This window comes from Cannabis sativa, chromosome 8 (assembly GCF_029168945.1).
Source record: "Cannabis sativa cultivar Pink pepper isolate KNU-18-1 chromosome 8, ASM2916894v1, whole genome shotgun sequence".
Classification (NCBI taxonomy): domain Eukaryota; kingdom Viridiplantae; phylum Streptophyta; class Magnoliopsida; order Rosales; family Cannabaceae; genus Cannabis; species Cannabis sativa.
In genome coordinates, this window is record NC_083608.1 from 35,820,419 (window position 1) to 35,831,035 (window position 10,617).

Genomic DNA, 10,617 nt, shown 5'->3' on the forward strand with positions numbered 1-10,617 from the left:
TGATGATAAGGTCCTTTTCGAGGAAGGGTGTAGTGTTAGCGCAACTTAAATATCAGCCTCAATAGCCTTGGATTCGAGAGTGGGTAATGGGAAGATTAAGAGCTGGATAGATGTTGCTGCCCAAAAAGAATTCCTAACCTTCTCACCTGAGAATGAAGATGTTAACGAGGAAGACAAGAAACACCAAAACGAAGATGGAAAGAGCGTGTGTGTGCGTGGATCTTGTATGCGCATGTGACCCAAATGGCTCTAGGAGTTTGTTAGGATGGAGCATGGCTGATTGTTGATGTAAATTGCTACTTTCTGTTATTTGTATTTTCCTTAAAATTACTAACAAAATTGAACAATTGTAATCAATTGGTTTTGTTGTTGAATGAAATAGTAAGAGATTGCTTTGGGAGATAGACCTTGTCTCGAACAAGGCATTTTACTAGCACAATTTCTTTAGTTAAGGTTTTATAATTGTCTCAATTATCACATTTGCTGCCTCCTTCATGGTGATGTTTTTCAATCACAAAGACATATCTCCAGACTGGAAACTAACCTTTTTTTTCAATTGTGGATGATTTTGAACTAGTTTTAGAGTTGTACACTAGACTTTGTTCCATGAGGTCAGAATGACCAAGCAAACACCATCTCTAAATGGTATTGTGTTGACCATAACAATGATCAAGTATTCTTAGAGGAACAACTCCCATTGTCCCAGGAATTTTTCAATAAAGATTATACTTGGCGAAGAAAAATAATACAGGATTATGAAATTTTAAAAAATACATAGTAATTCACGAAACTCATTAGTGTATGTATAAATAATAGATAAGTTTGGTAAAAAGCCTCCAAAGAGTGAAGATAGAAGAGAGAGAGAGAGAAATAAATTATGTCTTATTTACATTTTTTTTTTCTGAAGGAAATGATGGTAGAAGAAACTAAAATAAGATGATTTTGCAGATGACTCAAATCAAATCCTTGATGGGATGAGAGGGATGTTATTCTGCAAGTATGCACTAGCAGCTGCAACTCCACTCCCTAGCTTAACTGGGTATCCAACATCCTTAAGTATCATCTCCACACCAGCAAGACATCCCAACAGTTGCAGCTGATGTAAAAAAACACATAAACAAAATAAATCAGTCGTTGAAATGAAACAAAAAACTAAAATCCTTTCTTTCTTTCTAGTGAAATGTATAAAGAAAAAAATAGTACTAAACAAAAGACTCATTAGAACAAACAGTAGGATAAGTAAACATAAATCATCAATTATTTATTATTGTTGAGAATTATGGATATGGCTCATATCATGTTGAGAATCGTGTTACATCTCAAAACCAATTGGCAATGAGTGAAGTAGCCCATGTTCTTATATATGGCTCAATTCTCTACTATTTATTCTATGTGGGCCAGTGTCCACAACAGTTATTAACCATAAAATGCAAAAGCTAAATAAAAAAGACCTTAATCATTCACCAATAGTATTAGTAGTCAAAATTGTACAGTACCTCATTCAGGTTCCCAAGATGGCCTATTCTGAAGACCTTTCCAGCTACCTTGTTAAGGCCAAGACCTAAGCTCATATTGTATCGCTTCCATGCCCTTTTAACAATTTCTGCACCGTCAATATAAGGAGGGACAACCACAGCAGTTACGGTGTTACTAAACCATTCCTCCTTTTGGGTGCAGTTCTTCAAACCCCATGCCTCAACAGCAAGCCTATATTATGCAATGTAGTCAAATGATCATAAATAAAAGTTAGCAAAACATGCGTAGATATTCAGACTATTGTATGCTTCTTTAGAGTTAAATTGATTCACCTTGTGGCATTTCCCAAACGATTATGTCTTTCAATAACATTGTCAAGTCCTTCCTCGAAAAGGAGATCGAGAGCTGCTCTCAGTCCATACAAAAGCTGGATGGAAGGGGTGTAGGGCCAATATGTTCCCATCTTGTAGAACTTCAAGTAATCACTCCAGTCAAAGAAAACTCTAACTGATTTTGCAGTTTTAGTTGCCTCTAGAGCTTTGGGGCTAGCACACACAATTCCCATACCAGTAGGAAGAGAAAGAGCTTTTTGAGAGCCAGTTAATGCAACATCTACTCCCCACTCATCCATACGAAAATCAAGTGCGCAAATGGAGGAAACCCCATCGACAAGCAAGAGTGCTGGATGCCTGTAATCATCTGAGATTTCAACAAAATGTGAGCAATAAAAACATAACATATGCATCTAGAGAATTAAACTAATCATGTTTGTTTTACAAGAGAAGATTTGATCCAACTTACCAAGTAGTTTTCTCACTTTTGACAAGTCATTAGTGACTCCAGTAGCTGTCTCATTGTGAACAATGCAAATAGCCTTAATGGTATGCGAAGAATCAGCTGCAAGCTTTGATTCCAGAACTTCTAGGTCGGCACCACAACCCCAATCACTTTCAACCACATCCACATTGAACTTAAGGCGCTGTTGCTGATCAATCCAGAGCAAACTGAATTGACCAATCAGAAAAGATACAATTCGGTCTCCAGGAGACAATGTGTTTGTAAGTGCACTCTCCCATGCACCAGTACCTATTATTAATTAAAACATAAAATAAAAGAGACACATTGTGATCTTCTAAATGATTTACAAAACATGATGAATTAATATGATATGGCATTGGTCGTAGTGGACAGTACCCGTTGTTGGGATCATAAATGGGGTTCCACTAGTAGTCTTGAAAATTTTCTTAACATCCTCAAGGAGAGCTTTTGTCATTGCTGGAATAGCAGGAGAACGATAATCTTCATTGTTCCTGTTCATTGCTCGGAGGACTGATTCTGGGATATTCACAGGCCCCGGAACAAAGAGGTGGTTCCTTCCTGGTGCATTTACATAGTCCATTTTTGTTTCTTTGCAGTTTCAGCTACAAAAATACATTTAGAAAAAATAAAACGTTTAGCATAGTTTCAATAACCATTAGCAAACGCTACTCACATAGCCCATATGTCATGGATGGATAGTCTTGTTTGTGAGTTATATAGTTGTTTTCAGAGCTCAAAACATATGAGCTTCATGAAGAATTACTCAAAAATTTTCATGTCCAATTCATGGTGACTAAGTTAAGAATCAGGCTCATGGTCTCATTTTCATATTCTTTTTTTCTGGGGTTGTAAATAAATAGAATTCAAAACTTTTTGTTGAAAGCTATTGAATTAAAACTCTAATGGTGAAAGCTCAACCCACTTTTTATTTATGTGTAGAATTTTAATGTTCGAAAAGCCTCTTTTTAGGAAACACATGCACGAATATTAGACAAAAATGACATACACATAAAGTTCTTTCCTCATAAGACATATTATCAATACAAATTTCTTTCCTCATATATTTCAATTTATTAGCAAATTACAAAGTTCTTTACTAATAAAATACATTATAAGAAAATTTTAAAAGTGTTAAAATAAAAAAGTGATGAGAATAAGCATGTAAAAAAACTCAAAATTAAATTTCAATAAAAATATCTTAATAAATAATTTTTATTTTTTTTTTTTATTTTAACTTAAGATATGATTTAATTTTTTTTCAAAAGACATCTATCTGTTTTTGTTTTATTTTTGATCATATTTTTTTACTCAAGCTTACATTTTGTCCTAACTATGGAAAATTAAAAGGTAGGGGTATCAGTTTGCCTTTTCGGTAGTAGTATTTTTCATTTTTTGTATAAAAAAAAAAAAAAAAACCAATTTTTTTATAACATGATATACATTATAGTTATATTAGGCATCTTATCTATTTTTTAAAAATTCCAAATCATTTACAGTGTAAAAAATAAGATTTAGACTGTTACTTTTTACACATGTGCCTATTTTATTTTATACCCACGCAACACTATTTTAAAATTTATTTTCAACCATATAAATTATTTGAAATTTCTCGAAAGAAAACAAAAAACCTATGACATCTATATATACAACGTCATATAATAAAATTGGAATACCATTTCTTAAAGTACAACAAATAATAAACGCCCCTACAGTAAGCCCCTACTTAAGAAGCTTCGTATAATTATAACATTTCTTTCAACTTTTAATAGGCCATTGTGGATTTTTAAGAAATTTGTCAAACTAATAATATAAGAGTATAAAATTTGTAACATAATTATGGTGGCGTTTGGTAACACTTTTTTAATCAGTTTTCTGTTTTTAAAAGTGAAAAAGTGAAAATATTTTTCAAAAACATGTTCTATAAAACTGTTTTTACTTTTCAATTTTAGAATTAGAAATCAAAATTTTAAAAACAAAAAAAAAAAATCACTTTAAATATTTTTGAAGCAGTTTTTTTTTTTAATCAATCTTTTAGATAACGACCAGACCCGGAGCCAAATCCCCTTCCCACGGCCCTGGCGCTGAACCCGGCTTCTAACTTGAATCCAAATCCGACCGCGGACCTAAACCCGACTTAAATAAAATAAAAAAATAAAAATAAAAATGAACTTTACAGAACACACTTTTGTTTTCTGTTTTTAAAATTAAAAAATAAAAGTAGTTACAGAACACATTTTTGTTTTTCAAAAATAAATTTTTTAAAAACAAAAATTTTACTTTCATTTTCTGATTAAAAAATTAAAAAACAAAAATATTATCAAACGACACCTATATTAAATTTACACTATGCAACTATTATGGTTGAAAAACAATAATAATTGTCGTTTTAAGATCGCACATTATAATTTTATGTTATTTTTGTGACCAAATGTAGTAATTTTGTAAATAATAATTTCGGAAAGATATTTTTCTAATAAAAATTTTCGTTATTTTCAATTTTCTGACTCAATCTAAACTTAATATATATATATATATATATATATATATATATATATAAAATATAGGGATAATATAAATAAAAAAAATATACGGCTTTACAAAATTTTAAATATTTTTACGATTTTTATGATTTTATTTTTAGAATATACTGTCTTTTGATGTATTTTTATGTTATACTCTTGTTAATTTATTGAGTTTTTATTATTTGTATGTTATTTTTTTGTCGTTGTTTGGATGTTATTTCTCTGTTAATTTCATACAGTTTTTTTGTTATTTTCTAGTGATGAGGCTACCCGTCACTTGGTTCTAAAGTCACTTGGTTCTAAAAGTTAGAGTGGTTCTTTTTGATAATAAACCGGTGATAATACGCCCTTGGACTATAGATATTGACTCTGTGAAATTAGTAAAATTATTATTGGCATGGATTAAGCTACATGGGTTGGGTCTTCAATACTAGGGAACTAATTGTCTCAGTTCACTTGTGAGTACAATTGGAACTCTTATAATGGTAGAACATATCATGAAGGAGGGGTCTCAAGTCCGATTTTCTATAGTATTAGTGGATATTGAAATCAAAGATGAATTACCCTTTTTATTAGTTTTGAAAATGAATGGGGTCTATTAGATACAATACCAATTGCCTTTGAATGGTTACCTACAAAATACTCCAAATATGGAGGCTATGGGTATAGAGGAGACCTATGTCGGGATGGACAAAAATGGCAGTCGAAGACTGCTTCAAATGTGGAAAAAGAAAAGGTGGCTAAGGTAGTAGAAGCCCCTATTGTCACAACTGATCAAGCATTTGAAAAATACCTAGTGGCTATTACTCCTATCAATAAGGAAGTAGCTCCCTCTCAAGATGTGGTTCTTGTCATAGAGGGGAGATTGAAAAACTTGATACATTAATGGCTGAGAAGGATAATGATGAGCTATGGGAAATTCCTGAAAAGAAAAGTGGTCGCATTTAACAGAGGGTAGCAAAGCAGAAGAGGAGCTCATTTAGTGTGTTGCAAGATTCTTCTACTTTAAAAAGAGAATTGCAATCTTCTTTGTAGGAACATTAAAGGATTCAATAAAAGGAATAATTAATAGAAAATCCGAGACTTGTTTAATCAGAATAAAGTGGGAATTGGAGCTATCCTAGTGACAAAAGTTAAAGGCAATAAAATAATAGTATTAATTGCAGCTGTTTTTCAAGGATATGATTATTTAATTGAATTAATTGCAGCTGTTTTTCAAGGATAGAATTAAAGAGCCTAGGATCTGATGGGTTTGGGGGAAAAATTTTTAAAGTCACGGGGAAGGAATTGGGATCGGAGATAGTGGCTGCGGTGTTATATTTCTTCAACAAAAGTTTTATTCCTGAACAATTAAACAGGACCTTACTCATGCTCATTCATATAAGTTGGAAAAACTTCTAAGCTATCGATTATAAGCGAATTGCTTGTTGTAATACAATATATAAATGCATCTTGAAGATGATTTGTGTAAGATTGGCTAAAGTTTACCCTTAGTGGTACGTGATAATCAAGGAGGTTTTATACAAATAGATCTTTGGCACATAATGTTTTAATTTTACAGGATCTATTAAGGGGTTACCAAAGGAAAACTCTTTCACCAAAATGTTTGATGAAAATTGACTTGAGTAGGGCCTATGATACTATAGACTGGGACTTTTTGGAGAGGTTACTCAAGGTTTACCGGTTACCTTCCCTCTTTGTTAAATGGATCATGATTTGTGTAGGTGGCGCTTCTTACTCTAGTTTTTAATGGTGAAGTACATAGACATTTCAAAAGGACCAAAGGTTTGAGATAGGGAGATCCAATTTCATCCCTATTATTTGTGCTTGTGATGGAGAACCATACACGGCTGCTTGGACACCATATTAGAAGGAGGGAACTTAGATTTCATCCCATGTGCAAAAGTCTCAAGTTGGTAAGCTTATGCTTTGAGGATGACTTAATTCTTTTTTGCAAAGGTAATGTAGCTTTTGTTCAATGCATCTTTGATGCTTTTAAGGACTTCGATCAATAGCTAATCTGACCTTATTGCAAATAAGAAAAAGTCCGTACAATACACTTTGCGGTGTGTGTAGAGTCTAGAAAAGCATGCCATCCTTGATATTTTGTCATTTTGAGAAGGCTCCTTCCTAATGAAATACCTTTGGGGTGAATCTAAGGCCTACGAAATGGAGAATAGCAAAATTGTAAAATAATATTGAAGAAATTGAGGATGAAACTTCATACATGGGAAAGTCCTCACTTGACTTTTGTAGGAAGAACTTTGTTAATCAAATCGGTACTAATCGGGATAAGGATTTATCGGATGAGTATGTTCCTTCTCCCCCTAATTTTTTTTAGACATAATGATAGAATTTGTTGTAACTTCTTGTTCGGAGAAAAAGACAACTCTAGTAAAATGCATCTATCTCGCATCTTGGGAGTTTGTTTGCAAGTTGAGCAAAATATGGTGGACTTGGATTTTGGGAATGAGCTAAATGGAACAATACAACAATGGCAAAGTATTTTTGGGCCATTTATAACTTTGAAACAAGATGTCCTATAGGTGAATTGTATCTACTTAAAGGGCCAAAATATTTTGTCTCATGAGCTTAAGGTCGATGTTAGTTAGTCTTGAACAAAGCTTATGAGACTAAGTGATACTAATTCACTACTAAAAAAAGTTTATGTTTGGACTTTTTCAAACAATCGGGTAAAGGTATTGTCGTCGGGCCACCAATCGATGAATATTTCACCGTCACAAAAATAGAATGAAAAATGCGTCAGTTAAAAACAATCTGGTATGCCTATGTCTCGACTGTTTAGAACCATTGAGAATAATTACCTAATATGACTAACTAAAAAACATAAACAAAGACATAAGACGTACGTCTTAACCATGAATAAGATAAATTAAATACAAGAATATTATAGGTAATAATTATACAAGAACTTCGTATGAAAATATATGATTTAATTAAATTTAATATAATATATATATTTTTATATTTATATTAAAATTGAATGTTTCAAATAATGTATTAAAACAATAATAATTGGTCAATTTTTATGGCACTCTTAATTTTTTTTTTCTTTTTTGTTAGTAGTACTAGTAGCTTTTATGCTTTTATTTTTGTATATATGATATATTGATCAAATGGATGTTATAATGTTTAGGTGAAAGATTAAAGTTTTGTATTTTGGTGGTGGATAGCTAATGTGGTTCTTCCAAAGGATTAATTAAAGGGATTATTTCACAAAAACATAAAAACAACAAAAAAAAATTACAAAAATACGGTTTCACGGAATTTTAAAAATTTTTACGATTTTTTTGATTTTATTTACAGAAAATACGGTTTTTTTATGTTGTAATCTTGTTAATTTGTTGTTGATTTTTTGTTATCTATATGTTATTTTTTGTGATATTTTGATGTTATTTTCATGTTACTTTTATGTAGTTTTCTTGTTAATTTTATGTTGTTTTCGTGTTATTTTTTGAAAAACCGTAAAAGTACTTTTGTTGAACATAAAAATGTAAATATTTTACAAAAATAGTGTGTTATGTAATTATTCCTTATACTAAATCCTCTTTAATAGTTTGGCTCTCTCTCTACCCTATCATTTTGAGTACTTCAAATTCAATTATGTAATTTTATATATACATATTTGAAAAGTGGAAAATAAATAAAATAAGTGAAAAAAAATCGAATAAAAAAATAGAAAATAAAGGAATAAATTATGAAGAAAAAAAATGAAAAGAAAAAAACAATAAATATAGGAAATGGAAGAAAAAGAAAAGAGATATAATGAAGTAAGCAAAATATATGAAGAAATATAAATAATAAGTAAAAAAAATTAAAAAATTAAAAAAATTACTAAGATAAAAATAAAATAAAGTAAAAAAATATAATATAAATAATAAGTAAAAAAAACATAAAAAAAAATACTAAGATAAAAATAAAATAAAGTAAAAAAAAATGAGTGAAATAAAAGTAGATGAAAAGAAAAATAAGAAGAAATAAAATAAAATTGATGGAAAATAAAAAAGAATTAAGGTATATGAGTTAAAAAAAAATTAATAATAAATAAATAAAATAATAAAGAAGAATAAAAAGAGTAAATGGAAAATTGATGAGAAAAAAGAAATGAATATTTACATAAAACATTATTTTTTGTGAAATTTTTATTTTTTTCCGTTCAAAGATTTTTTTTTTTTTATATTTTTATGTTTAAAATAATTTTACGGTAATCTATAAAAGTAGCACGAAAATAATAAGAAAACTATAAGTGAAAAATAACATCCAAACAATATCAAAATAACAACAAAAAATAACGTATAAATAATAAAAAATCAACATCAAATTAAAAAGAGTGCAATATATGAAAATACATCAAAATACCGTATTTTCTGTAAATAATATCATAAAAATCATAAAAATATTTAAAATTTAATATAACTATATTTTTGTAATTTTTTTTATTGTTTTTGTGTATTTGTAAACTAATCCCCAAAAAAAATGTAAATATAAAGATGTAGGGTACTCAAATTTTACAAATTTAAATACGGACTTTTAAATTATGACAAAACAAATACCATAAAAAAGATAAAAATACCATAAAATATGCATAAACAAAATTATGCCATATTTATCAAAAAAAAAAATATATTTAAAATCCCATATAAGATATTTTATTGTATTAGTACATAGGTTACCAAATAATATTTTGAACTGTTAAAATACCTATATTTTGATGCAATTAGTTGCAGTCGTCTATATTTTCATGCAAAAATCTACTTTCACAGACAAACTTAATAGTGGAAAGAGACAAACATAACAAGCTTACATACTTTCACGATAAATATGCAGACATATATATTATGCTATGTGCTTATCAATATTGATTTCTTACAAACTATAGATGGATACAATACAGCTGAGTATATACTATGTAGTGATATGTACATATGCATTTGAGTAAATTTATGTGTATATATAGGATTCGATATATATCCATATGCATGTGGATGTAATTATGTTAAGTATACTAGCTAGTATGCGTACCATGGTTCTGAAGTAACTACCTTAACTATAATCAACCAACCTTTTAGCCTATTACATTCTATTATTTTCAAAGCTAATAAATTTGTTATTATTTCAAAAAGACCAGAGGTAAGACATGGTCTACCAGGATCATAAGTAAAAAAAATTGTGGGAAGAGAGGCTAAGCAGCAGATGATTAATTTGGATGCATAAAAGAGCAAAAGAAAGCCACACTCCCACATGTCATAGTATCAAATAAATGAGAAAAAAGAAATAAATAAAATAAAAGTAAATAAAAAAAAATCATGTTGAGAAATTGGTGCGAGAGTACCTAGGAGGAGAATTGTGGAGTTTCCTCAAAGTTGAAGCAAATCCAATCCAAGTCTGGCAGAAGCCCGATAAGTTGGAGGTTGGTAATATATTTTTATAAGGAGCGGGCGCAGAGTGATCAGGACCAATCAATCAACTATCAAACTCCTATGTGGATCACATATCTCAACGTGGCAGATAAGAAGAGATAACAAAATGAGTCATCTTGCGGCCAAGAATGAATGACATGCAACCAACTTGGAACAACACTAAAAAACAATTCAAAATTTGTCATCTTCCAATTTACCCTTTTTCTTTTATGTTTTCAACTAGATAATATTTTTTCCAACGGTTAATTTAGTTTATTTATTATTATAATAAAAATAATTATTTATTAATTTGATAAATAATGATTTAAAAATTATTTTGATATATAATATTACTGAAATTAAATTGTATCATCTAATTA

The 10,617-nt window shown here is 29.8% G+C and overlaps 1 protein-coding gene across 1 annotated transcript; it reads right to left on the reverse strand.

Moving 5' to 3' along the window:
• Positions 1 to 781: 781 nt before the first annotated feature.
• Positions 782 to 10,398, reverse strand: LOC115699360 (serine--glyoxylate aminotransferase). The gene is made up of 6 exons (XM_030626718.2): positions 10,171 to 10,398; positions 2,671 to 2,897; positions 2,278 to 2,562; positions 1,809 to 2,175; positions 1,497 to 1,707; positions 782 to 1,096 (listed from the first exon to the last, which is right to left on the reverse strand). The coding sequence occupies exons 2-6, from the start codon at positions 2,873 to 2,875 to the stop codon at positions 959 to 961; spliced, it is 1,206 nt and encodes a 401-aa protein (XP_030482578.1). The 5' UTR covers positions 2,876 to 2,897; positions 10,171 to 10,398; the 3' UTR covers positions 782 to 958.
• Between the last annotated feature and the right edge of the window lie 219 nt (positions 10,399 to 10,617).